This window comes from Lemur catta, chromosome 6 (assembly GCF_020740605.2).
Source record: "Lemur catta isolate mLemCat1 chromosome 6, mLemCat1.pri, whole genome shotgun sequence".
Classification (NCBI taxonomy): domain Eukaryota; kingdom Metazoa; phylum Chordata; class Mammalia; order Primates; family Lemuridae; genus Lemur; species Lemur catta.
This window is the reverse complement of record NC_059133.1, coordinates 8,552,937-8,580,793: the sequence shown is the minus strand read 5'-3', so window position 1 is coordinate 8,580,793 and position 27,857 is coordinate 8,552,937. Positions and strand designations below refer to the sequence as shown.

General features: G+C 57.4%; 1 protein-coding gene across 2 annotated transcripts; it reads left to right on the top strand.

The window, feature by feature from the left end:
• The first annotated feature begins 94 nt into the window (after positions 1 to 94).
• On the top strand, positions 95 to 27,374 carry SYNGR1 (synaptogyrin 1). Of its 2 annotated transcripts, none has more exons than XM_045554874.1 (4): positions 95 to 269; positions 16,946 to 17,183; positions 18,961 to 19,106; positions 20,424 to 20,726. In XM_045554874.1, exons 1-4 carry the CDS (start codon positions 171 to 173, stop codon positions 20,514 to 20,516), a joined length of 576 nt encoding a protein of 191 aa, XP_045410830.1. In that variant the 5' UTR covers positions 95 to 170; the 3' UTR covers positions 20,517 to 20,726. The 2 variants fall into 2 exon arrangements, with proteins under 2 accessions (XP_045410830.1, XP_045410831.1); XM_045554875.1 differs by lacking the exon at positions 20,424 to 20,726 and adding an exon at positions 23,421 to 27,374 and having other exon boundaries at positions 112 to 269.
• Positions 27,375 to 27,857: the final 483 nt, after the last annotated feature.

Below are 27,857 nucleotides of genomic sequence, written 5' to 3'. Positions count from 1 at the left end.
CGCCCAGCCCCCAGCCCGTGCCCCGCGAGCTGCGCCCGCCGCGCACGACGCCCCCTCGCGGGAGCCCTGGGCCGCGCCGGCCGCGCGCAGGGGAGGGGGCGGGGGCGCCGCGCACGCGCACCGGCCGGCGGCGCGCGCCGAGCGGGGGGCACCGCGCGGGTGCAGCCACGATGGAAGGGGGTGCGTACGGAGCGGGCAAAGCCGGGGGCGCCTTCGACCCCTACACCCTGGTCCGGCAGCCGCACACCATCCTGCGCGTCGTGTCTTGGGTAAGGACGGGCCAGGTGACCGGGCCAGGCCGGGGGTGGGGTGTAGGCAAGGGCGGCGCGCCCCGACCGACCCTGACCCCCCACCGGGCCTCTGGCAGGGGCGCGGCAGCGAGCTGCGAGCTGCCCTGTCGGCGGTGCGGGCACCCCGTGCTCCTCCTTCTCGGGCCCCGGCCGGGGTCCTAACGCTTGCGGGGGGCGCCGCTCCCGGATCCCTGGTTTTCCGGGGCCCCCCATTTTTGCGACCCCCTCTCCACCCCATCGCTGTGACCTCCCGGCAGCGGCTATGCAGCTAGAGGCTCGGGTTGCGCGGCCGCCCGGGCGGGACTGGGGACCATGGGGATGGAGCCCGGGTTTCAGGTGGCCTTTTTGGGGGCTGATCAGGGCGTGGGTTATCTCGCTGGGGTGCACGCCGCTCGTGCCATGGACGTTCGAGGAGGAGAGGGCAGGGAACTGGGCATTCATTGCCTTGCGCGGACTGTGTGGAGCGAGGAATCGGGAGCTGGATACCTGGCTTCCACCCGGGAACTGCCTCTCCTTCTCCGCGTGACCTTGGGCTGGGAACCACCCAAGAAATGATCACGGGAAATGAGGAATTTAGTTTCGAGGTGGAGAGTGTCACCTCCTCCCTCATGCCTCAGTTTCCCAATTTATAGAGAGGGCGGGAGGAGCCTCCTTGAGGCCACCTTTGGCTCTGATATTTCATGAATCTGCAACACCCTCGCCCCCAACATACACCTGGGTGCCTATGGGGGTGTCTTGGAGAAGGAGGACCCCCTCCTGTAGTGAAAAGCAGAGAGGCCTGTCCTGGACCTCCCATGGTGGGGGGGCTGTGCAGGGGGCTGAGCGGGCTTCTTGTTCAGACTTGGTAGGGTTGGGACAGAGCCAGTGAGCACAGAAGGAGGGGTTCATGTGGCGGGGGCAGTGCCTCAGGGGCAGAAGGTCTGCTGGGGCTCCCTGGGGTCGGCTGGCCACCACCCAGACCAAAAGGGCCTGCATGGGGGCTGCTGGGCAGGGGCACTTTCAGGGACCCCAGGGGGCTACACCTGAGGCCAGCTGAGATCTCCAGGTGCTCAAGCTCCGCCCTTTCCTGGGTTTTCAGGGCCCTGTTGGGGTCTGGTGGGTGGGACAGCCAGCCAGGGGGACAGAGAGCTGGCTCCTTTGTCAAGAAACATTGAAACCTCCTCCTGGAGCCACAGAAAGGGTGACCATGTTTAAACCCCTTTCTTCTCAAATGCCTGGCAGACGGGAGCTCTTTGAGGGCAGGGAAGCCAGGTTCTGTTAGTGTCCCCAATGCCTTCACAGGGCCTGGCACCCTGGCACATCCATGAGGGTTTGTGGCACTGAATTCCTTCATCTATGTCAGGCTCCAGCCCCGACAGAGGCCCTGATAGGCCCTTGGCAAAGGCGGGAGCCCTGGAGGGCACCTGCCAGCTCAGGTGGGGCTGCTGCGTGCATTGCTCCTGTCTGCCAGACCCCGGGCCTCTGGCTTGAGGGGGAAGCCACTGGCTGTGTGAGGGGGCGTGGGCGTTTGTCTGCTTGGGTCATCTCTGGCTGTGATGGCTTCATTTAGCAAGGCTGTATTGAGTCTGAGGGCCCGGAGGGAAGACGGCATGACTCAGACACAGCCCTCGTGCTCGGGGAGCCCAGTCCCACTGGGGAGTGAGCCAGGTGCCCTCAGGCAGAGGTGGGAGAGCCAGGAGAGGGGTCTCCCTGCTGTGGAATCAAAAGTTTCGTGGAGAAGGTGCTGTCCAGTTAGGCCAGGAGGCCTGAGGAGGGTTTACACATGTATACAGCAGGTGAGAGGGTGTGGAAAGCAGAAGGAAGGAAAAGCAACTCTGATTGAGCACCTACTGTGTGCCAGGGCACGCACAGTTGCCCAGCCAGTTCTCCTAGCACATGAGGAATCCAAGGCTCAGTGAGGCCAAGTGCCTGGCCCAAGGTTCCTGAGCGTTATCAGTGGCAGATGAACACCCAAACCCAAGTCTTCCTGTCTCCAAAGTACAGTGCTTCTCCCTGGGCAGGGAAGAGTGTGGAATTCTGGAATGTCAGGATTGGAAAGGACACAGAGCTTGCCTGGGCCAAGCCCCCTCCAATGCCAGATCCCTCCATGACCCCCCAGCCCTGCTCACACACGACACAAGGCGCTCACTACTTTTGTCTGAGCAGAAGCATCCCATATGGGCTGATTGACACCTTTAAAAAGTAGTTTTTTTCTGATCATTAAAATAATACCTGCCAGTTACTGGAAAATATAAAAATCACACGTGATGGTTGCACAACAATATGAATGTACTTAAATACCACTGAACTGTGCACTTAGAAATGGTAAATCTTATGTTAGGTGCATTTTACCAAAATAGAAAAAGTTTAGGGGGAACAATCACATGACATCACCACTTAGGGAGGGCTACAGTCAACAAGGTGCTGTGTCTCTTCTGGTTTTTTTGAAAACCATGTGGTGCACCGAGCCATTTCAACACCCAGCTGATGGATGCAGCCGGCACCTGCTCTTGGCCCTCACGCTGCTCTGCACACCAGAGGGTCTGGCAGGTGGCAGGCTTCACCATGCAGCAGGTGAAGCCTGAGCTCCAGGGCTAGAGTGACCAATTTGTCCTGGTTTGCCAGGACTTTCCTGCCTTTAGCACTGAAAGTCCCAGATCCCAGGAGCCCCTCAGTCCCAGACAAACTGGGCTGACGGCTTCCCGTATCCAGGACTCCTCCTGCACCACCCAGACCCCTGCCACAGCCCTGGAGGGGCCTGCCAGTGTGTGCACATGGCCTTGTGATTTTGTAAAATTTGTGAAAGAAAGATTGTTTTCTGTAGTTTTTTCCGAAAGAGCACCCACAAACTGTGTTAGCTTCATGGCCTCACCAAACCTGGACCCACCCTGGAACCTGAGTCCCCTGAGTCCCCAGGCCTGGCTGGGCAGAAACAGGACCTCTAGGACCTGGCTTGTTGTTCTTTTTTTTTTTTTTTTTTTTTAAGAGATGGGGTCTTGCCATGTTGCTCAGGCTGGTCTCCACCTCCTGGCCTCAACTCATCCTCCTGCCTCAGCCTCTTGAGTAGCTAGGACTATTGGCATGAGCCACCATGCCCAGCATAGGTTGTCTCTTGACTAAGGCTTTCTCAGCCCCTGGTGTCATCACCCCCTGCACCCCTGCCCTTGGGCTGGGCCAGACCAGACCTGACCCTCCCTGCCCTGGGCTGAGTAGGGGACGGCTGAGTTGGGACATTGTCCAGGGCAAGCTCAGAGCTGCTGCCTCTGACTCAGGATTCGTGGGAAATGGGGCAGTACTGCCTGAGGGGACAGGAGATTGGCTGCCACTCCTGGCTCCCCCAGGCCACAGCTGTGACCTTCAGTAAGTGTCCCCTCCCGACCCTCTGTGCCGCCGTCTCCCCCTCTGAACAAGGAGGCTGGCTTAGGTCAGAGGTGCCCGATCGATGGCTCCGTGACTATAGCCTGTCAGTGACTCATTTCTTTGTTCTACAGCAGATGGGCAAAAAGGAGTTACAGCCAGGAGCTAAACTGATTTAGTATAAAGGACCACCTTTTATTTGGAATTTATGTTCTTTTTTGTGGGGCTGAAATGACTTATGGGGAGAGAATATCAGTGCTGATAGAAGAGAGAGGGTTTTTTTTTTTTTAATGCTCTCTGTTTTGGCAAAATAAAATGATAAAACATTTGAAATTTTGCCATTTTCAGGGTTAATCTTTTAAGGGCTTTGGCTGTTACACCCCATGGTTCTGTAAGTAGGGTGCTATCTTTCTCCCCACTTTATAGACCACAGAGTTAAGACCCAGCCAGGAGAAGTGACTCATATTAGCTCAAGGCCTGGGACTGTAGAGCTGTGTTTGAACCCGATCTACAGGGCCACACCCGCCGTGCACTGCTGTGGCTTCCCTGCCTGGGTCACAGTGTCACCAAGGGTGGCTTGCAGGTGCAGCTTTCCAGCCCCATTTTTATCACCTTCCCCTAGTCATCCCAAGTGAACACTGGGTAAAAAAGCTGAACTTGTTTCAGCTTCAAGATGAGAACCCCCCAAACTGTTTGCTGTGCCCCTACCATTCTATATAAAAATTCTGGAACTGCTATGGAGGGGGAAGGGGGCTCAGGGTGGAGACAGCCTCTGGCCGGTTCTGATCTTCATTCATTCATTCCGTAAATACCAAGTCCCCAGCACTCCTGGTCCAGAGAGAACAGGGTGGAGTCGTCAGGCACCGTCCAGGAGGCTCGGGACTCTACAAGGAGGGAACCCAGAGGGGTGACCCAGGAGAGGCCTTGGATGACAGACTCACAGCTGGCCCTCGTCTGAGGGCAGTGGGAAGCTGGAGAGGAATTTGGAGCAGGAAAGAGGTGTGTTTCGGAAGCTCGTGTAGAGGCTTGGCCTGGGAGAGGGCTTTGCGGGCAGGTGTCCTGGCCGGAAATCTGCAGTCACATCCAGCCTGTCCTCTCCCAGCACCCACATGGCCCTGTCCCTTAGACAGGGAGGTGGGTCCATGGCCCTGGTTTGGCATCTAGGCTGACCACCCTGGAATATTCCTTCCTCTTCACCTGCCCGTGGCCTGCTCCTGGACGCTCTGTCTCTCAGGTCTGGGATAGGGTCGGCAAGGAGACCTGTAGGAGACGATTGACTTCTGCCATATGTCTCGGACACTTCCTCAGGTACAGGGCCAGCTCAGGGGATTGGAGAGCCTAAGAGAGCCCGGGGCTTGGTGTCAAGAGCAGGACCACCGGGCGGGACTTTGGAAAATCTCTGCCTCTCCAAGCCTCAGTTTCCTCGCCTGTAACATGGGATTGGAGGGCCTGGGTTTGGGGAGGCCTGGGAGGGTGTGAAAATGCAAGTTTAAAAGGCCTGCCATACGTCTGTCCTGCTGGGTTTTGTTATCCCCACCTCAGATGAGAAGCTGAGGCCCAGAGACGTTAACTGGGGTCACTGGGATCCGAGTCCGTGGCCCCTGCTCCAGGGAGTCCCCAGCCTCACTGGGAGTCCCACATGACCAGCATGTGCAAAGCCCTGAGGCAGGGCTGGGCCTGGGGGAGGGAACACGAAGGCTGGGGAGGGAGGCAGAAGAGGAGGAAAAGCCAGGAGGAGGAGGGAGGGACGAAGGGGAGAGGCAGATGGCAGGGCGGTTGGAGGGAGCCGCACTTGGCACTCAGACCGGAAGAACCAGCTGTCCAGTGGGAGGGGAGGCGGAGCAGGCACCGGGAAGTGCCCTGGGCCCGAGACCTGAGGCCACGTTCTGCACCCGCCAGACTCTGACTGGCTGTGTGGTGTGAGCAGATGCCGGTGCTCTCCTGGCCTCAGTTTCCCAATCTATCAGATGGGAAAAGGATAGTTGGATTGGACTGGGGGTTCCCAACCTTCCCCCCTTGAAGAACCCCACTCTTGCTCCTAGTGGACTCTAGGCTGGGAACTTTTGGATTGTTGGTCTTTAAAGAAGTGATGTCAAGAACTAGCCCCCATGCTCTGGGGGATCTGCAGCAGGGGGCTGGGCCCCAGGTACGCGTGTGCGCAGAGCAGAGTGTCAGCTGGGGCCTGCCAGGGCAGCCATGTGTGCCCTGTGTTTCTGGACAACCCCCCTTCCAGGGATGGAGTTTGCTCAGCTCCCCTCTGCAGGGGAGGCAGGTGCCAGGTGAAGGGGACTTTGGGGCAAGGGGAGGCTGTTTGGCTGGGACAGCCCCAAGCTGTCCGATTCGGGCTGCAATCACGTAGGAACCCCAACAAGCTGGGGCTCAAGTAACTCACAGTCCATAGCATGTGTCCCCAAGTCCTCAGCCTCTCCAGAAATGTCCCTGACACCTTTTATAAATTGCACTGTAACAGCCTCCCCTGGACTGTGCTTCCCACAGCCCACTTGGTGGGAGCCGTTTTTACCCTCAAACCTCCCTCTGCTGGGTGGCAGGTAGGGCAGGGTCCCCCTGGCTCCTGAGGCCACTTCCAGACCAGTCTCTCCCGGCTTGGAATGTCACACCAGCCTTGGGTCACCCACTCTCCTTCGTGCTAAGCGAGCTCCAGGTCACTGCGCTTGTTCCTCAGAGGTGCCCACCCACCCCTGGCTTGGCATCTGCTCTCTCCAATACCACTCCTGCCTTTAGTCCTGGTCATTGCAGTGTTGCATGCCCTGGCCTCCCCTCCCCCCACAGTCTCATCATCACCACCCTCAGCCGCTGTCCCCAGCCAAACTCTAGGCCTGGCTGGGCCTCCCCATAGCCACCACACTCCCTGTTCCTCCTTCCAGGTGTCTGGCTCTCCCCACCCCTCCTGCCTTTCCAGCTGATCCCAGTTATCCTCAGGCCTAGGACCTCTGAGCCCCTGGCCGTCCCCTGTGCACCAGCCCCCACCCCCTGTCCTCCCTGTGCCCCTCCAGCTTGGATTCCAGTGGCCACGTGCTCCGGCTCCAGCCCTTCTGCTATGCATTGCACTCACCAGGCACAGCTCCGGGCAAGCCCGGTCCTGAGCCGTCTCCCCTGTTCTGGTGGCCCAGGCCAGCCTGGCCATGGCTGCTAGAGCCTGTCTCCCTCACCTACTCAAGGGCACAGGTCTGTGGACTCTCTCTGCCCCTGTCTCTTTCCCAGCGGCTTGCAAGTGTGCATCAGTTCCCCATCTTAGAAGGACGCTCCTTCGCCAAGAGAGTGGCTGCTTGTCACCGTGTCCGAGATTTCTCCTGCTTTCTCCCATGTGCCCCCGGCAGGCTTCCCCTCCCCCCTTCATCTTTTCAAGATCACCCTGACTTTCATGTAGCCAAATCCTGTGGTCGGTTGCTATGAATGGATCTCAGTGACATCTGGCCGGCAGTGCGAGGTTTATACATGCTCCCCTTGAATCCAGACAGCCACAGACATGGACTCCTTGTCCATCTCCTGTTTAATATACATACATCTTGAGTGTGTGCTGGATGTGGGGCCTGGTCTTTCGCAAGGCTCACAGTCCGGTAGAACGAAATGTGGCCAAGAAGCCAGTTAAAATATGGAGGTGAGTGAGGACCCCGAGTGAGAGAACACTCCACTCACTCAGGCTCTGGGACAGGGAGGCGACACGAGTGTTGAGATGAGAGGGCTGGAGCCAGCCAGGCAGAGAAGGGGGAAGGAGTTCCAGGCAGAAGGAACAGCATGGGCAAAGGCCAGAGGCCTGGCAGAGCTGTGATGAGGCTGTTGCTCCTGCCAGCCTCAAGCTTGAAGGCAGGGACAGTTCCTGGTATCTCCTAAGGGCTGAGTGAAGGGGGAATTGCACTGATCTTTCCTTCTGCTTGCACCGTCCTCTTCATTCCGTCTCTTAGTCTTCAGGGCCTAACTCACCTCCCTCATGAAGCCTTCCTGGACTGCCCCCAAGCCTTCCTTCGCTTCCCTGCTTCCCTGTTCTCTGCGTGGGTAGCTATAAGAATTCTCAGAGCAGGGGCTTTTCCCCTTTTGTGTCTTTTTTCTCCTCTATGGGGTGAGGCAGGGCCTGAGACTGGATTATTTCCCTGAAGACCTGGAATTTCCACAGAGGGAGAGAAACTGAAAACATCAGGCATGTAGGGGCAGGCGGGGCAGAGGCAGGCACTGGGGTGAGGAAGAGCAGAAAGCACTGGGTGTTAACCCCACTCTTCTCACCAGCTGAGGGACCTCCCAGAGCCTCAGTTGCCCCATCTATAAAATGGGCACAGTAGTGCCTACCTCACGGGGATTTTGGGGGTGCAAGTGGGGTCCAGGCTATGAAGGACTCCTGCAGAGTTTGGTGTTTGCAACCCTTTTCCAGGTGGTGATGTTGCCCCACCGCCACCTATGAAAGAGCAGAGGTGCCAGGACCTGGGGCGTAGGAGGTTACTGGTGGCAGTCTAGATACTTCCACCACTAAGCGTGAGGCCCTGGGCCAGTCAAGCGAGCCCTCTCCGGGGCTCAGTCTCTCCCTCCCTAATGAGGTTCCAGGGCCCCTGGAGGTTATGTGGCCCCAGGTTGTGGAGAGACCACCTGGACACGATCTCAGCACCTCGGGGAGGCCGGGTCGGCTCGCCCAGGTCCTGCCCGGCAGAACCCACCCGCTACCCCCACAGCTACCAGTGCGCAGGGACAGCTTGCAGGAAGATTACGGCTTAATCCCCAGCAGGTCACTTCCAAGGCTGCAGGATGGGGTCGGGGCAGGGAGGGGGGCCTGGAAGCCCCACCCACCCTCCTTGCCCGGCTCTGAGTGAGGCTCTTCAGGAAGCCAAGGGGCCATCACGCGTCTGTGCGCTGGGTTCGGCCGTTTTCCTCACATGACCCTGGGGGGAGGCAGGGCCCATTCCTGTGAAGCGGGGCCCTTGGCAGCCTGACTCATCTCTCAAAGCATGACCGCTCCTTTGTCCCCAGGGCCCAGGAGGCAGCATTGAGGGCTGACAGGGATGCTGGCAGGCAGGGTTCAGCTCACGTGGGGAGGACTCGGCTGCCCCCTTGTTAGGGAGTGAGCGCCCTGTGGTCAGGGGTGTGCAAGTAGAGGCGCAAGCCAGGGATGCTGAGGAGGGAATACTTTCTCCTGACTCCTGTGCTGCCTGTGGCTCTCTGACTGTCCAGCTTGCTGTTCGCACCCCTCGAAGCCTTTCCTGACCCTCCCTCTGGGGCTGGGGGAGAGACATACACCCAAGAACTGAACCAGTGAATAGGAAAGAAGTTCTATAACGATGCTTCAAGAAAATGAATTGGGGTATTGGAGACTACTGTAGATCTGGGCATCTGGAACGCAGGGCTTCTCTGAGGAGGTGTCTTTTTGCCTTGAGGCTTGGATGTTGAGAAGGAGCCAGCTGTGGGAAGATTTAGACATCTCAGGCAGAGGGAACAGCCAAGTGCAAAGGCCCTGCGGCAGGAACAAGCTCGGAGGGCGAGATAGGAGAGTGGGAGGAAAAGAGTTGCAGAGGAAGACAGGAGTCCAGGGGTGTGGTGGGGAGCAGGACTTCGCTGTGGGAGCAGGGGCAGGCATCCAGGGGTTTAGAGCAGGGGGTGACATGCCTGACTCAGGTTTAAAGGGATCGTCTGGCTGCCGTGAGGGGACACACAGAGGCTGCTGCCGTTGTCTGCAGAGAGGCAATGGGGTCTGCACCAGGGTGGGGACTCAGAGTAACTTGAGAGTTTTCTGGGGGAGGTTGAAGCAACAGGCCAGACCGTTGGGCTGCATGGGGTTCTGGGGTGAGCCAAGGACCAGGGCCTGAGCTGGGTGAGAGCCAATGCACAGCTGAGGGGTGGCTTGAGGTCCCTTGGCAGGCTGAGAGCCTGGGGGTCACTGGAGGCGAGACCAGTGGCCCAAAGAGAGGGACCTCGGTGCTGTCTGAGGGTGATGGACTTCATCCTCAGCCCCGGGAGGGACTGGGGAGGTTTGGGCTGAGACCCCCTAGCTGCTCCTGGGGACTGCCTGGAGGGGCCAGAGAGGGGCTAGAGAGCAGGCTGAGGTGGCCAGTGACTGACTCCCTGCTGCTTTTGCAGGGCAGGCCCGGGGCTCCTCCCAGACGCCCAGCTAGGGAGCAGATGTTCCTACACAGGGCGAGGTGGATGGCACCATTTGGAGCTGGAGGGACGGGCGCTGCGGGCTCTAGATGTCATCTCTCTGCAGCTCGTCTTGGGGAGCCCAGCATTTGTTTAAAGATGTTTAAAGCCAGGCCATTTGGAGGTTCCTAGTGGCACAGCAGTGACCTCAGCCACCCCCACACTGGCTGGGTACAACTCTCCCCAGAGCCCTGGTTAGCCAACGCCCAGGCACACCCTGCCGGCCTGTCTGCCGAGTGGAGACGCCATCTGGTCCCTCAAGTAAAGGCTGCCTGACCCCTCCTGTGCTGCAGGTGGGACCCAGGGCTCGGGACGAGCAGGCATCCCTCCTTGGTCTCATGCTGATGCTAGAGTTTGGGATTCTGGAATTTGCTCCTTCATGGGGAGGCAGCTGGACATAGAGGTGCTGGAGGGGGCAGGCCTGGGGGTGGGGGCGCCGGTGTCCCTGCTTACCTGCTGCGGGCCAGCCAGAGGCCAGGCCCCTGTGAGCCTCAGCTTCCCTCTGTGAAATGGTCTAAGGAAGACTGCTTTGTGAGGACATTTTGGGTTTATTTTTTCCTTCAAGGGTTTTGGGGAGGGTTAAATGAGATGATTTTTATCAGGTGCTTACCATCAGCTTTGGGCTGGCCCAGGGGCTCCAGGCAGAGACAGACCCACAAATAAGTCCCAGGAGTGCGTGAGGGTCCGGTGGGGGAGAGGACTGGGCAGGTGGGTGTGTCTGAAGGTGTTTGGGAGTTGCCACAGCCCTGCAGCCTGTAGGGGGTGGGGAGGAGGTGTTCACTCCTATGTGAAAGAGGGAGCTGGGAACAGCAGGTGCAGAATTATTTAATATCAAACAGCCCCCTGGGGTGGCTGAATAGGGCAGGGGGAGGGGGACAGCTGAGGCCAGGGTGGTCACAGAGGGCTTGGTGCTGCTGGGTCTCTCTTTCTGAATGTCTCTGAATCTCCTAGCCCAAGATCCTGAAACTCCAAGATTGTGAGATTCCTTCAGAATTGTTTTTCTGAGTTTGACATAGATCTGCACCAAGCACCATCTGGAATCTGTTTTTAAAAAGACCCAGGATTGGATTTTAAAGAGGGTGGAAAACAGCAAAGAGGCTTGGCCGGATTACCTTGGTGCCTTTTTTTAGCGTTTTCTTTAGCTCCAGGGAAGCTTGTTTTTCCCATGCCTGCCGGTGGCCAGCCACCTCCCTGGGTCCTCCCCTGGCCGTCACCTCCATCCTCTTGTTTCCGGGCCTCTGGTTCTGCCTCTGCAGACCTGTCTGCCTTCCCCGTGGCAGATCCACTTGTTAGATGAATTTCCCCCAGCGCCCCGGCTGCTCTGGCCAGTGTAGAATTTCATTCCGGTTTAATTTCCAGTTCTCCAGTGGCTGCTTGCGGCTGCTCTGTGTGCTCCTTGCTGTCCCTGCGGATCTGGCCTTAGCAAGGCACCCAGGGAGGCTGCCTGGCACCAGCCATCAGCTTTGGATCCAGAGAGACTCAGGTTCACATCTCAACTCCACCCCGACCAGCTGCGTGACCTGGGCAGGTCCCCAAATGGGGCTCTAAAATGGGAATGAATCGCAGCCTGGTGGAGTGGAGGGTGTCTATTTCAGTGCACTCAGCAGCCCCTGAGTGAGCCCCTTCCTCCTCCTGCAATCTGCCAGGTGTGAGGACCAGGAGCCTGAGGCCCACATCCTGTTCTTGGGGCTCCCCCTTGGGGTGGGGAGACAGCAGCTAAATGGAGAAGGTAAACTGTTGGCGCAGAGATGAACAGAGAGAGTCCTGCAGGGGGTTCGGGAGACTGCAAGGGACTAGCAGTGTGTCCTTGGTGATGTTTCTTCCCTTCCCTGCACCTCAGTTTCCCTGTCTGTAGACCAGCCGGCCTGCAGGGCTGTGGCATCTTCAGGGGCGTGGCTCTGCTGCCCGTTATCCTCAAGCCCCGCCCCCACCGACTGCCTCCAGCACCTGCTCTTTGCTCTCCTTGCTCTGGGGCGGGTCTGCCCACAGATTCTGGTGGCTCTACCTTCATTGTATATTTAGCGCCCCACCCCCACGGCTTGGCCCATCCCCACCTGGGTGCTGCAGTGGCTCCTGGCTGGGATTCTGCCTTCACCTTTGTCCCCGCAGGCTTTTCTCTCCATGGCAGCCGGTGGTTCTTCTCAAGCCTAAGTCATGTCAAGTCACATGGCTGCCCGTAAGCCCACAGCGGCTCCTGAGCGCCCCATGACCCTCATGGCCCTGGGGCCAGCCCGTGCCTACTCTGTGCCCTCACCCCTGCGGCGTCTCCCTCACTCACTCTGCTCCAGCTGCGGTGGACTCTGTGCTGCGCCCCACACGCCAAGCCCGCCTGCACCGCAGGGCCTTTGCACTCAGGGCTGCCCCTTCCTGGAGCATCGTCCCTCAGGTATCTGCAGGGCGCGGGTCCCTCACTGCAGTCGGCTTCTGCTCAAAGGTCACTGCATCAGAAGCTCCCTGGCCACCGTGCCTGTCTCCTCTTGTGCCACTTTATGCTTCTTTGTGACACCTGTCAGGATTGTGTACACATCTGTCTCCCTCGGTGAGAACAGGGTCCTCACTTGTCTTGTTCCCAGCTGCGCTCTCAGCCTCCGCACAGGGCTGCCACCTACGAGGTGCTCAGGAATGTCGAGTGAGCGAACGGCTGACGCAAGCCCCAGTTCTCTGGCTGCCGAGCAGAGGGTCCTCCTGGCAGCTCACTCCCTCTGCTCCACCAGACATACACGCAGAGCTAGCTATAGCTCGCACGGATCTCGGGGTAGGAACAGTCTTTCCGGGAGGAAAACATCAAAAGAGGCCAGGCATGCAAAGTGAGGGAAATAGACAGAGGTGAGGCCCCAGGATGGGTGGGCAGGGTTGGCAGTGGGAGCCACCGTAGGGTGGGGGCAGATCGGAGGGGGCAGGACCAGTGAGAAGGGGGCTGTGAGCCACAGAGCCAGACCTGGTCTCCCCTCTGCCAACCTCTCCCGACCCCTGACAAGACCCCACCACACCCTCCAGGCTCTGTTCCCTGGTCACTGCTCCAGCCACGCTCCTTCCCACTCCACCGCACAAAACCTTTTCCCGCCTTTGGCCTTCGCACTTTCTGCTCCTCTGCCTGAACATGCTTCCCCCGAATCTTTGTGGGGCTCCTGCTGCAGGGCCCCCCAGGGACTGTCCTTGCCTTAGTGATCTATTCCACTTGGTTGGTGTGGGCATTCTTACTCCAGGCCACGTGCTGTTCTTGCCTGCGTGGCCTTGTGCAGTCCTCACAGTGCATCCGTGCTTTCCATGCTGCCGTTGCCCCCCTGGGCAGATGCGGGAGCAGAGGCTCAAGAGGTTAAGTTCATTGCCCAAGGTCACCCCACTGGTCAAGTGGCCAAGTTGGTCGGTGAGCCCAGGGCATCTGACTCGGACCCCTGCCCTCCCCGTGGTCAGCTCCCACAGCGGGGTCTCCTCGGACTCCACTTGCTGCTTCTCCCAGCACAGCGACAGGTGCCGAGAAACCTTTGACCTGTGATGAAAGCCTGACCAAGACGGGTGTCTGTTGGAGCTGTGGAGACACGGGGCCCCGCCCTGTCCCTCCGAGGGTGTTTTGATCTTACTCTGCACCCTCTTGGGGACACATGGTCTCCAGCACTTTCCTCCCTCTCTCCGGGGACTCCCTGCCTCTCCCCCACAAGAGGTCCCAGTCTTAATGGTTCCTCTGCTGCTGTCCCCAAGGCCTGAGCTTCTGCCTGCCTGTTTCCTCTCCCACCTCCCGTCTGCCTTTGGGGAGCCCAATATTCTTCTGTTTTTAGAAGGGGATCCACACCTGTTTCCACCACTGGAAAAATGGAGTCTCCTCCAGCCCCTGGGGAGCACATGTTTGTGGGGAAGTATTGCTCAAGAGAGGCCTTCTTAGAGTAATTCCTCCCTTCCTGGGGCCTCTAGAGAGGAAATGAACCCTCACTAAGCTCCTGTGAGGCACTGCTCTGCTCTGGGTACTGCTGCAATTCTCCCATCACGCCCCCAGGGGAGGTTAATTTTCACAGAGGACCAATCTGAGGCTCAGAAAGGTTAAGTCACTTGCCTGAGACCACACAGCATGAGCTGCAGGCCTCCGATTAGAATCTGGTAGGTCTGCATGACTCCTCACTGTCTGAAGTCTCTCTCAATCAAAAGGCTTTCTGTTCTGCTGGTTTGGTAACATCTGGTGATATCCGGGACTAGACCTCAGATTCCTGACCTGGCAGTTTTCTGGTAGGAGCCCTGGACTTGTCACAGTGCACAGGTCCAAGGGGCTGCGTGTTGGCAGTCTCGAGCGGTGCAGTCCCTGGAGTTGTGCAGTGCACGACATAGGCAGCCAGCTGTCAGAGCCTGCCTGCCTTTGCCTCCCAGTGCCCAGAGTCTACCTTGTCTGGGATGTCAGGAGCTCAGGAGCCTCTTTGACAATTGCTTCAGTTTTTTTGTTTTGTTTTGTTGGAAACAGAGTCTCACTCTGTCACCCCAGCTAGAGTGCGGCGGCACGATCTTAGCTCACTGCAGCCTCAAACTCCTGGGCTCAAGCAGTCCTCCCCTGTCAGCCTCACAAAGTGCTGGGATTACAGGTATGAGCCATGGTGCCCCGCCTCTCCTCTCTTTAGACCAATCCACTGACCCACCTGCACGGTTTTCAGTGGGAACCAGTAATTACTGTGGCCTTTTGTTTAAGGGGATTGAGCCAAACTGCAAAATAAAAACATTATAAATTTTAAATGTACTGGTATAAAAACATAAAATTTATAGTAAAAAGAAGATTAACAGAAGATCAGATAGTGAAAGATTATTTTAAAATCTGTTGTCTGTGGTACATCTAACAGGAAAGATTCTGTATTTAGAAGTTCACCAGAGATATACACCCGGGTAAAATATCTCCTCACAAAAAGGCTATTACTGAGCATAATACACCATCGGCAGGATTTTCACAGGAGGAAACATCTGGCTCCTCAGAGAGCAGCAATCTCACCTTTTACTTTGGGTCTCCTTCCTCCACACCAGAACAAGGTGCTCAAGGTCCTGGCTAAACCAGGACATAGCCTCACAATCCTTTCTTTTCTAAAAATTGCAGCCAAATTCACATAACATACAAGGAATCATTTCAAAGTGTATAATTCAGTGACAGTTTAGTGTATTCACAGTGCTGTACAACTGCTACCTCTCTGCTTGCAAAACATTTCATCACCCCAGAGAAACACCCCATGCCCATGATGTAAGAACTCCCCACCTCCCGCACCCCCTCTGGCAGCCTCTCCTCTGCTTTCTGTCTGTCTCTTGCCTGGTGGGGATGTAGCGCACAAAAGAAACCCTGATTTGTTACCTTGTATGTCTGGCTCCTGTCCCTTGTTTTTTCTTTCTCTTGTCTTCAGGTTTACCCACATTGTGGCGTGTATCAATACTTCATTCCTTTTTATGGCCAAATGGTAACCCATCACATGGATCCTCCTTAACACGCTGTCCCTGAACCAGTGGTCTCCAAACTTGTGATCATGCCCTGCTTTCAGGAAAAATTTTTGAGTCAGTCCTCCCATTAAATGTAAATTTAGCTGGGCACAGTGGCGCATGCCTGTCCTCGCAGGAGGATTGCTCGAGGCCAGGAGTTCAAGACCAGTCTGGGCAACATAGTCAGACCCTGTCTCTTAAAATAATAATAATAAATGTAGCTTTATTTGTTTTTTATATATATTACTACTGTACTAATATATTCTGTACATTGTAAAATCCATGTAAAGAATAGGTATCTTCAAAAGATAATTTTAATGCTCTCATATTTTTTCCTATACCTGCCAGGGACTCCCTACCCATCCTGGGCAGTGGCTATGGAAGATGTGTCTGGCTCATATGGACATTATAGTTTCTTATTGTACAAAAAATGGGAAGTAAAGAGAAGTGGAAAATGGACAACAAAAGTCCTCTCCAGCCTCCGCTGCTAGCCCGTCGCAGGCCACACTTGGGGCCCTGCCTTTTTGAGGGTGTGTCGGTCAGATCTGGGCCTTGGCATCCTCACACGGGGAGGGAGAGGCACAAGGAAAAAGTGTGAACTTTGTAGAGTCAGGTCCCCTGGCTCTGAAGCCCGCTGTGTCACTTCCATGCCTGAGCCGCAGGGGCCTCCTCTGCAGGGCTCTGGGGATGCTGAGCGCGTTAGTGAGCTATCGCTGCGCAGCACAGTGCCGCGAAACTTAGGGCTTAAAACAACAAACATCTGTTATCTCACAATGCCTGTGGGTCTGGAATCTGCCAGAGTCACAGCGCCGGCCAGGGCTGCGGTCTCCTCTGAAGGCTCAGCTGAGGGCGGGTCCACTCTCAAGCCCACTGACCTGCTGTGGGCAGGGTTCAGTTCCCGTGGGCTGCGGGACTGAGGGGCTAGGTTCCCTGCTGACTGGTGGCTGGAGACGTCCCTCAGTTCCTTGCCATGTGGGTCTCTCCAAGGGACAGCTCAGAGCACAATGGCTTTCATCAGGGAGGGAGGCAGGATGGAAGCCAGAGTCTCTTGTCTGTTAGAAATAAGTCACTCCGTCCAGCCACTCAGGGGCAGTCGACTACACAAAGGCATGAATGGCAGGAAGTGGATTCTTGGGGGCCATCTTAGCCGGCTGCCTCCCCCGCTGAGATATCCCTATCGCAGAGGGTCATTGAGGTAGCACACGCGACACCTTGGTACCGTGCAGTGCACCCTGTATTTGGTGGGATGGTGACTGCTGTTATGTTTTCATTCGTCACTCCATCCACTGGCTGGGCCTGGGTAGGAACCCGAACAGGGCCTGAGACCCCAGACCGGCCCATGGCTCTGCAGCGGGAAGGGGCACACAAGATGGGGCTGGGCACATGCCAGCATTGGGAGGAGTCAGCCTGGAGGGTGGGGGCTCCTTGTTCTGGGGGCTCAGTCCAGTTCTAGGATACCTTGGTGTCAGGGCCCAAGAAGACTTCTCAGGACCTGGCCGGGGGTTGGCAGGTGGGGCCACATTTGTGGTCAGAGGCTCCTCAGTGCCTGTGGCTGAGAAAGGAAGCGATTGACCCCACCTGCGCTGTGTGACCCTGAGCAAGTGGCTCTCCTTCTCTGGGCCTCCCCTCCGAAATGCCTGCTTAACACAGGCCTTGTGGCTCACAGAGGGGCAGGCAGCAGGCTGAGGGCGTGTTGGGGGCCTGCCTGGGTCTAAGGCTCGCCCCCGCCCTGCCCCGCCCCGCAGCTGTTCTCCATCGTGGTGTTCGGCTCCATCGTGAATGAGGGTTACCTCAACAGCGCCTCAGAGGGCGAGGAGTTCTGCATCTACAACCGCAACCCCAGCGCCTGCAGCTACGGTGTGGCCGTGGGTGTGCTCGCCTTCCTCACCTGCCTGCTCTACCTGGCCCTGGACGTGTACTTCCCACAGATCAGCAGCGTCAAGGACCGCAAGAAAGCCGTCCTGTCCGACATTGGCGTCTCGGGTGAGCCCCGCCCCAGCAGGTACCCCTCTGCACACAGTCTGCAGAGGACTGTCCCAGCCAAGGGAGGGGGCTGCCACCCTTCTGCCTGTTTTCCAGATGAGGAAACTGAGGTGCAAGCAGGTGAAGGGACAGACGGGGTCACAGGCTGGCAGCAGGAGGGCAGCACCAGGACAGGGCCTGAGACCCCAGAATAGCCCATGCTCCTGGGGGGAGGGGAGCCCAGGTGGGCCGGGCACCTGCCAGCCCGGGGAGTCAGCTCCTGTTTCTTTCTTTCTTTCTTTTTTTTTTTTTGAGACAGAGTCTCGCTCTGTTGCCCAGGCTAGAGTGAGTGCCGTGGCGTCAGCCTAGCTCACAGCAACCTCAAACTCCTGGGCTCAAGCGATCCTCCTGCCTCAGCCTCCCGAGTAGCTGGGACTACAGGCATGCGCCACCATGCCTGGCTAATTTTTTTTTCTCGATATATTTTTAGTTGGCCAGATAATTTCTTTCTATTTTTAGTAGAGACAGGGTCTCGCTCTTGTTCAGGCTGGTCTCGAACTCCTGAGCTCCAGCGATCCACCCGCCTTGGCCTCCTAGAGTGCTAGGATTACAGGCGTGAGCCACCGCACCTGGCCTGGCTGCTGCTTCAGTGGTCTTCCGCACCACCGCCCTGGTGCGGCCCCATGAGAACTGGGCAGGGGGTGACTGGATGCCCGGCACACGGTAGGGCCTCAGGGCCTCAGTCTCCCCCCTCCCCTCCCCAGCCAGACCTGGCAGGACCAGGACCTGGAACTGGGGAGCCAACCTGACCTTTGCCCTTCAGAAACGGCCTTTGGCAGAGGCACCTGACTCTGCCTGAGCCTGGGAATCTGACTGGCGGATGCCTAGGTCAGGGGCAGAGCCACGGGCTTCAGCCTGAGGCAGTGCTCTTGGCCTCTGAGCCGAGGCTGACCACCCCACCCCCACCCCCCACCCCCGTTTCCAGGCGTGGGGCTCTCAGGATGCCAGGCTGACTGTAGGCAGTGAGGCCTGGGGCCCTTAGGCTAGAAGGAACTAGAACTATCTGAACAGTCCTCAAACTTCCATAGAGTCCCAGGGTCCCTGGTAGGGCCTCTGGGAGGTGGGCTGGGCCCCAGACACCCCACCACCTTGGCCCACGCACACCATGTCCCGAGCAGCTCTGAGCTTCTCTGGGGAGACCCTGGGCACCCACAGGCTCCCACTACTAAAGCCCCCGGACTGCAGCTCTCAAAGGTCCCCTCCCTAAACTCAGGGGCGTGGTGAGGCTGCAGCACACCAGGCGTCAAGGCCCAGACTCGCCCCAGTCTGGTCCTCCCGTTCCCACACCCCAATTCTCCAGAGGCCTATAGGAGGGCCGGGGCAGGGGACCTCCCTGGAGAGCTGTGGGCCTCGAGGGTGGACTGTGGGGCCCAGGTCAGGGGTGAGGCTGGAGATCTGGGTTTGGCAGGGCTGGAGCAGCGTGGCCTGAGTTGATCGCCTCTTCTCTCTGTCTCTCCCTCCTCCTCCGCTCTCGCTGCCCCGGCTCTCCCCTGCCTGGCCCTGCCCTGCCCTCCGTGGCCTCTCTCCCCATCTGCACCTGCCTGGTCTCTCTTCTCGCCTGCACCTTCTCTTGGCACCCCACACACACACCCCTTGTGCCTCTCCCTTTGGGGGTGGGGGAGCATGGGAGACACGTTCTTGAACTTCCCCCTGCTCCTCGGTTTCCCCGCTTTCTCCTGCTGACCTTCTCCCCCACATGTGGTGCTGCACCTGTCTGCCTGGCCCCGGCGACCCCCAGCCTTCTGGGCCTTCCTCTGGTTCGTGGGCTTCTGCTACCTGGCCAACCAGTGGCAGGTGTCCAAGCCCAAGGACAACCCGCTGAACGAAGGGACGGACGCGGCCCGGGCTGCCATCGCCTTCTCCTTTTTCTCCATCTTCACTTGGGTGAGTACAGCTGCCCGCAGAGCCCATGCTCCTCCCCCGCCGGCTGCACCGCTGGGCTGGCAGCCTCCGGCATCGCCAGGGACTGGCTCTGCCTCCTGGAGCCCACACTTGTCCCTGCAGCCCTCGAAGTGGTGCTGCCGCCCTGAGACTGTGGCAAGGACAGTCCAGTGGTGACCCAGACCCTGGCTTTGGTGCAAAGCAGCCTTCCTGGGGTCATGCTCCCCCACCACCCCCTGCGGATGGGGTTTATTGTGCCCTTTTACAGATGAGAAGGCAGAGACCTGGATGGGAAGATGAGGCTTTGGGCTGGACGAGCCAGGCCTCGGCGTCAGGAGACCTGGTTTCCGGCAGGGCTGCCTCTAGTTTTCCCCTCGGCCTTCCTGTCTGTAGAATACGGGGATGGGATCTGGGGACAGCAGATCACAAAGTCGGGGCCCCTGCAGGCCCTCCTGAGAGGGCACCCTCTGCTTGGCTCCTGTTGCCATGCAGGAATGGGAACCTAGAAAGGCCAGAAATCTAAATTTTCACATGAAATCTGTTCTTTATGTGTTGCCAGTTTATTCAAGTTTAAAAAAGTGTTGCGTGGGCCAGAGAAAACATGTCTCTGGGCCTGACTGGCCAGAGACTACCCCTTGCAGGCGCTGGCCCTGAGGTCTGGAGGGCCCACCAGCACGACAGCAGGCTGGCCCCCCTTTCCCACGGTTTCTTCTCTCCTAACCTCCCCCTGCAGAGACGCAGGTCACATCAGCTCCACCCATCCCAAGGCCTTTCCCTCCCCGTCCATAGCCCCTCCCCTCCAGGCTGTCCAGCCATCCTGGGAGACCCTTGAGGCCACGCAGGCTGCCAGACAGCCCTGTCTTCCCCATCCTCCTGGGCCTGCCCTGGGGTGACTTCTTTCTCTTTTTGAGGGCCTTTGGATATCCATTCTTTTCAGGGATACTCATCCCAAATACAATATTGGGAGCTAGAGTTTAGAGGTGAAACCTGTGGTTCAGGCCCTCACTGGCTGCTCCAACCCTTGGTATTTTCAAGACTAAGCAGGAAGAACCAGGTGACCCCAGGGAATCTTAGTCGAGAGAAGGCACCCCAGGAGTGGGGACCACCCAGCCTACAGGGAGGAGTTGGGAGCAGTAAGCCCTGAGATGGCGTGGGGCTCACAGAGGAGTAGTGGGTGATTGGACAGCAAGATTTCTAGGGGCAGGTCTGAAGCACCTGACGGACAGGTGCCTGCCCAGCCTGCTGAAGCCACCTTCCCCACTGGCACCTTGCCCTTCCTGGCTCTTCCCCACCGGCCTCACCCCTGCTCTCTCCTGGCAGAGCCTGACCGCAGCCCTGGCCGTGCAGAGATTCAAGGACCTTACCTTCCAGGAGGAATACAGCACACTGTTTCCCACCCCAGCACAGCCGTAGGCCTCCCAGCCTGCAAGGCGGGGAGCCCCGTGTCACGCCCGGTGGTGAGGCTGCAGGAGCAGCCTGGTGCCGGAAATGTCCGGGATGCAGGGCGTGCAGGGCAGTGGAAGGCTGGCTTGAGGAGCCAGTTAAGATTCGCCACTTATTCATTCGTTGCCTTCTTCGTTTATTCTTCATGTGATCATTCATTCAGTAAACATTTATTGAGCAGCTGTTTTGTGCCTAGTGATGAATTAGCCAGGATCCCTGGCTGGGGAGCCCCCAGGCTGGGGAGGGGAAAACAGACACACCAAAATCTCCCCCAAATGGACTGCCAGGGCTGTTAGGGGGCTGCAGCTGGCTCCGTACACAGGCTGCTGGGAGGTGTCCAGGGTCCCAGGTGCTGAGCTGTGGGCACAGGGTGATAGCCTGTCCTGCAGTGTGTAGTGTGAAAGATGATCTCACTGTCCCCGTGGAGGCTGGCTGCCTGAGGGTCCTGACCTAGGGTGTTCCAGCTCTGCCCTCATGTGCTGTGTTACCCGGATAAATCTGTGGACCTCTCTGAGCCTTAGTTCACTTCCCTGAACTGAGGGGATGATCATGCATCAACCTCTCAAGGCCATGGTGCAGATTAAACAAAGGCCAGCACAGGGCTTGGCACAGGGATGCTCAATAAATGTAAGCTCTTGTTCATTCATTCACTCATTCATTCTCTCCATAATTATGGAGGTCAGCTGTGTCTCCATAATCTCTACCTTGGAAGTGATTCTCATACATTCTTCCAAAGGACTTTGGCCTCTGGTTCTACACAGTTTGCACCTTGGGGCCCTCGGCTGCCTGGGTGGGAATCCCCTATCTGTCCACTGTCTGCAGGAGTTGAGGAGGCAGTGGGGCACAAACAGACCCCCCAGAGCAATGCCTCAACCTTGCTCGGGGCTGAGCACACAGAGAGTGAGCTTCCTGGCTCTGGAGGTATACAAGAGCAGACTGCTTGCTGCACATTGGAGATGCTGTGGAGAGTGTACCTGCTCTGAGAAAGTGGGACCAGGTTGAGCACCAGGTCCCTGGGCTCAGCAGAATGCCCAGCCTCCCCTCTGCAGCCCAGTCCAGCAGGGCCCAGGGCCCTCCTTTGCTCCTGTCTTGTGGCCCCTCGAACTGGCTGGCCACTGGGGGCAGAGGGCTGACCACAGAGACAGTACCCGGTGCCTACAGCTGGCGGCCTCTCCCTAGAAGGGTCTGCAGAGGTCATCTGCTTCCTCCCTCTGCCTCTGTGCAGGACACCAGCCTGGACAGTGGAGCCAGGGAGCTTGGGGAGAAGGAGGTCACAGACATTGCTGTCAAGAATTCTGTCTCTGAGCCCTTCCGGGCTCACCGTTGGCTCAAGGGTGCCCTCCGGGAGCTCTTCAGCTCCCACATCTGAGCCCCCAGCAGCCGCGACCTCTTGCCAACATAGTGGGAGAACCCCAGAGCGCCACACTTTGTTCTCAGCAGCCTCTGGCTCTGCCTCCCCCAAGCCCCTGGCACTTTGCTTTAAACAGCCACTTCCCAGAAAGGGCTGCCCCTCAGAGTTGTCGTCAGTGAGCACAGGTCAAAAGTGAATCCCTAGTCACTGAGCTTCTGGAACTTTCTGGAACAAAACACCAAGCATACTTCATTCCCCACCCTTTTATTAGGTGGCTCTTTTTGGGCTCCTGGTTAACTGAGTGTATTGTCAAAGCCAATCAAAGGGAAGGAGCCGAGAGGCCCCTGGCCTGGGAAGGGACAGGACCCCCATGTTCAGGGCTGGGTTCTGGCCCTAACTCTACCATGGTTGTGCCTTCTCCAGGCCTCAGTCTTCCCAGCCCCAAAATGGGCATGGGGAGCATTAGCATTTTCCCATCACAGGAAGATTCCCTGGGCTGGGAAGATTTCTGGAGAAAGCGTCGCCATAAACCTCTAAGCTGTTTTTTCAAATGACAAGTGTGATTTACTTCTTAGCTGGGTGTAGTCAGTGTCCCTGTCCTTAATAACAATGTAACTGCTTTTATTGAGATATAATTTCCTAACTATGCATGTGTGCTATGGACAAGTCTTTCCCAGTCTGGGTTCTGCGAAAAAAGGGCTTCAGTGGTCAGATATGGTTGGCAAATGTTGCTTGCCATAGTTTCTCCCTTGGGCATCCAGTGTGCATTGGGTAGTCAAGGCTCTGTCAAGTTGGATGGTTATGAAAGTTGTTTCACTCTGTTTAACTCAGTTTCCCAAGCTCATTTGACCAAGTGTTTCAGTTAGAGTTAGATTCAGCAGCAAGTGGCAGAAATCCCAAATAATGGTGGTTTAAACAAAGTCCAAGTGTGAGGAGGTGGTACAGTGACTCCAGACCCAGGCCTCTTACAGTCCTACAATTCTGCTCAGGGTCCATTTTAGCAACTAGAGCTCCAGCCATCATGTCTGCATTCCAGGCATCAGGTCAGAGGTGGGACAAAGAATATGTGGGTACCCCATTGGCCAAAACTTAGTCACATGGCCACTCATAGCTGCAAAAGAGACAGAAGAATGGCTTTTTCCAACATTTCTCTGTCCCACTAAGAAACTTTTTTCCCCTTCCATATAACACCCTGGGGAACACGGTTTAAGAAGGAGGCTGTGGGCTTTTGGACCATCTTAACGCTCCCTAGTCTAGAATTTTTGGTGGCCTAGAATGACCTCTGGGATTGAGAGACATGGGCGACTTGTGAGATTCTTTCTGGCTGGACATGTGGTTCTGGGCCTCTCCAGGGTGGCTGTGACGACAGCCTCCCTTGGTTTCATCTCCAGTGCTCTGAGGCTCTTCAACCCTCTACTGCCTGCGTCCTGTGAACTAACCACCACTAACCCAGTGCTCTTGTCTGTCTCTCCCCTAACCATCCCCTCCCACCTGTCCTTGTCCCTGCCGGCCCCCGTCCCCAGGCGGGCCAGGCTGTGCTGGCCTTCCAGCGGTACCAGATTGGCGCCGACTCGGCCCTCTTCTCCCAGGACTACATGGACCCCAGCCAGGACTCGAGCATGCCTTACGCCCCGTACGCGGAGCCCAGTGCCGGGCCGGACCCCGCCAGCATGGGCGGCACCTACCAGCAACCGGCCAACGCCTTTGACGCCGAGCCCCAGGGCTACCAGTCGCAGGGCTACTGAGCCACAGTGACGCCTGCCCCCCGGCTGCCCCTACCCCTCTAGCCCTGTCCCCTCCCTCCACGCCCGGCCGTTGCTCCCTCCTGGGCTGCCCTGCCCAGCAGCTCATCAGCCTCGGAGTTGTCCCGCTGAGGTCCAGGGTAGCTCGGGATGGGGGTGGGGCAGCCAGGTGTCGGGGGGTGTCTACATGTGTGTGCAAGTGTGTCCAGGGGCATGTGCCTGGCAGGGGCCTGGAGGGTGGGGGCCGGGGTGTTTGCATTCATTCATAGTGTCATCAAGCATTCATTGGGTGCCTACTGTGTGTCAGGCCTGTGCTCACACAGAATATGAAAGAGGCAGAAATGATCCCTGGAAAGGGGAAAGATGAGACGTGGAGGAGACCCTGGTGGCACAGAGGTAGGAATGGTGGGAAAGACAGACTGGGTGACGCTGGCTCAGTTGCAGGGCAAGTGTGAACACCCGCAGGACACTGGGGCTGTCACCCCCAGAGCCCTCTCGACTTCGCAGCAGTCCTGCTAGGAGTGTCAGGGCTATCTCCATTTTATGGCTGAGGAAACTGAGGTCTGGAGAGGTCAAAGTCACTCGCCCAGGGTCCCCCAGACAGCTCGTGGTGGAGGTGGGCCAAGCCCCGGCCGCCCAACAGCAGAACGCCTACTCCTCCCTGGCCTCCCACCTCCCCACCTCTGAAGCTTGGGGCTCCACTGCTGAGTGTTACTGTCATGGGAGACCTTAGGGACCTCGGTCCTGTGAGACACCCTGATTCTGCTGCCAGCCAAGGCCTGTTCTGCCCCAGCTGTTCCACTCCTCCCAGGGACAGCCCTGCCTTGGGTCCCTCTGTCCACATCCCCACTGGCCCCTGTCCCTGGCTGCCTCCTAGAGGGCTCACCACACCCGCTTGTTTCCCGTGCACTGCTCTGTGCTCTGCGTGTCCCACGGGGAGCTTGTTCCAGGGTATTCCAGCAACCTCCTTGTGGCCTCCCAAAGGACTGGTCACCATCCTTTCCTCTAGGAGGACTCGCTGAGCCCTTGCCCAGGGCTGGGTGGAGGAGGAGGTCCAGAGGGGGTGTGACTGGCCCAAGGGCACAGTGAGTGAGTGGCAGAGCAGGGCTTGCTGCCCAGGTTTCTTGGCCCCAGCCACCCAGCAGGTGCCCCCATTCATTGCCCTTGTGGCCTCCCAGGAAACAGAACAGATCTGGGGCACTATGCCATCTCTCCCGTTGTCTATGGTCAGTTAGGGGCTTGGGGGCTGCAGCAGCCAAGGGCACTCCAGAAGGCCCCCTGAGAGCCAGCCTCCCTTTGGGAGGCAGAGTGGAGAGGACAGGGATTTGGAATCATCGAGATCAGCTTGCGAGCTGCAGCCATGGGAGTGCATCACCCCCAAGATGACACCGGTCAGAGCCCCTGCTGCATGGTAGGCCCAGGGAAGACCATGGGCTGTAGGGGAGAGTATAACAGGTGACCCTAAAGGCCCAAAGAGGGCTGTGGGGCCTGAGGGGGCAGTGACCCCTTCTGAGCAGGGGCAGGAAGGGATTTTTGCACAAAGTGGGCTCTTCACTGAGCCTTAAGGGACAGGGAGAGAGCTGGCGGCCCATCCTCCTGTCTGCCCAGCGTCCACTGGCCAGTGCCTCAGGGAGCAGAGCAGAGGGGGTGGTGGGTTTGGCACAGTGCTGGGTGTGTCCACCACCATCACCCCAGGCCTCTCCTAAGAATCCTAGGAAGCAGATAATCACTCACCTGCTCGTTCATTCAGCACTTTCGGGGCACCTGTGCTGGTGATACGGCAGGTGCGTGTGGTCCCTGCCCTTGAAGAGTTCACAGTCCACCAGGGAAGATGAACACTAGACAAATAATGGTAAAAGAGTCCATTGCAGGTGGGAGGCACTAAATAGGTGCAGGGCAGGCCTGAAGCTCCCCTGAGTACAGGCCTAAGGGTGAGCAAGAGTTAAGAGAAGAAGGAACTTCCTAACCAGAAAAGTAGCAACATCGTCCTCATTTAACAGAAGGAGAAACTGAGGCTCTGTAAGCATAAGCAAGTTAGCAGTGGGGCACAGATCTGAACTCCGGTTTGTCCCAGTCCGCTCAAGGGACAGCAGTAATGGAAGAGGACCCCAGACAGTTGAGTGGCAGCTGGTTGTTGACTTTCATTTTCCACATCTGGGAAAGGGGTTCTGTCTGTGGTCCCCCCCAGGTGGCCCAAGTGGGGACAGATTGAGGACAGGTTATCTGCTGGCCTGAGCAGTGAAACCTTCACCAGGCCAAAGGTGAGGGTGGGTGCAGGAGTGTTTCTGGCAGAGTGAAGTTCGGTACCCACTGCAGGAGGCTGTGAGAGGTGCTGCCCCTTGCCCACTCCCACCAAGAGCCTCCCCTGCTAATGGGCACTAGGAGACCCTAGGGTGGGACCCATTTCTTCCTGGGCACCAACCAGCTGCTGGTGATCGTGGGTCACAGGGCAGGTACCTGATAAGCTTTGCCCAATCCTAGGTGTTTATTATAGACCCTCCCCACCAACCCAGGCTAGGAAAGTTTGCAAGGCTCTAGCAGGAATGGGGGGTGCTGAGTCACCTCACTGCCCAGTGTGCGGCCCAGAAGTGCACCCCAGGTACAATCCCACCACCAGGCTGGGCTCTGCCAGGGACCTGCCCATGGTGGAGATGAGAAACAGACAGGGTGGGAGATGTCCCAGGGCAGGATTTGGATGAGACCCAGGGCTCCTGCCTCTGCCACTGGGAGGTTAATGGGGAAGCCCACTCCTGTTGTGAGGACAGCCCCCTGGGGGGCCCAGGCCCACAGGTCAACACTATCCAGTATCCCCTTCCCCCTCTCTGCTGCCTTCTCTGTGTCTCCCTTGCTCCCAAACCTTTCCTTACAAAAGGGCCCCCCTTCAGCCTGACCTTGCAGAGTTTGGGCTCCCTCCCCATCAAGCACAAGAAAGGGCCCAGGAAACTGGGTTTTCCACGCAAGTTTAGAGCTGCAAAGACGCTTGGAGATGGTAAAGTCTGGGGCAGGCAGACAGTGACTTGTCCAAGGTCAAGCACAAAGTGAGAAGTTCGGGAGCCAGGTCTTCTGCTTTCTGAGTTGACACTTATCCTGTGCAATCACAGACTGTCTTGCCTGGGTGTCCCCAAACCACCTGGGGGTGTAAAAATTGAGGGGCTAATTCCCAGGGGACTGGCATCGGTTCCCCACCCATCCTTCCCTGGTGATTCTTGATCTTCAAAGACTCTTGGGGGTCCCAGGTTCCCTCATGTAACCAAGAACCCTCCCCTGTTAGCCCTGGGGGACCCCCAACCTTGGCCTGAGACCCCTTTGATTCCTAAGGAGCACGAAGGGAAGTGCCCTCCCAAGAATTTATGGGAGGACGAGCTGGTCCAGCCATCTCCCAGTGCTGCCCCGACCTGATCTCCCCATCCCCTGGTGCCCGCAGCCCTTGTTTGGGTACCCTGGCCCCTCCCGCAGCGTTACTGCCTGTGTATAGTATAAATATATATATTTTCTATATATAAAATGTATAATATAAGGCTCCACAAATATATCTGTGTGTGTGTGCGTGTGTGCGGTGAAGGGCAGTCCCCATCCTAGGCCCCCACTCCAGAACCCCCAACACCTGGTTAAGTCTCAAGAGTGAATCCAGTGGCCCTGTGGCACCCTCCTTTATGACATCCATCCATTTGTGGTGAACCAAGTGAAGGTGGTGACTTCTGGTGACATAGTAATAAAGTGAAGACTCAGAACCCACCAGCAGACTGCAAGTGTGTACTGGTGTTTCTTTGTTCTTCGTGCCTGTGGCTTAGGGTTGCCCATCCCCTCTGCCTCCCCGACCCCAGCCGTGTCTTATTTGTTTATTATTATTTATTTAATTATAGAATGAACCTATGAATATATTTGCCTTTTATTTGTTTACTTATTTTTTAGAGACAGGGTCTTGCTTTCTTGCCCAGGCTGGAATGCAGTGGTGAGATCATAGCGCACTGCAAACTTGAACTCCTGGGCTCTAGTGATTCTCCTGCTTCAGCCTTCCGAGTAGCTGGGACTACAGGCCTACATCACCACGCCCAGCTAATTTTTAATTTATTTTTATTATTTGTAGCCATGGGGTCTCACTATATTGCCCCATCCAGTCTTGGACTCCTGGCCTTAAGCTATCCTCCTGCCTTGGCCTCCCAAGGTGCTGGGATTACAGGTGTGAGCCACTGTGCATGGCCTAGTGCCCTTTTAAGA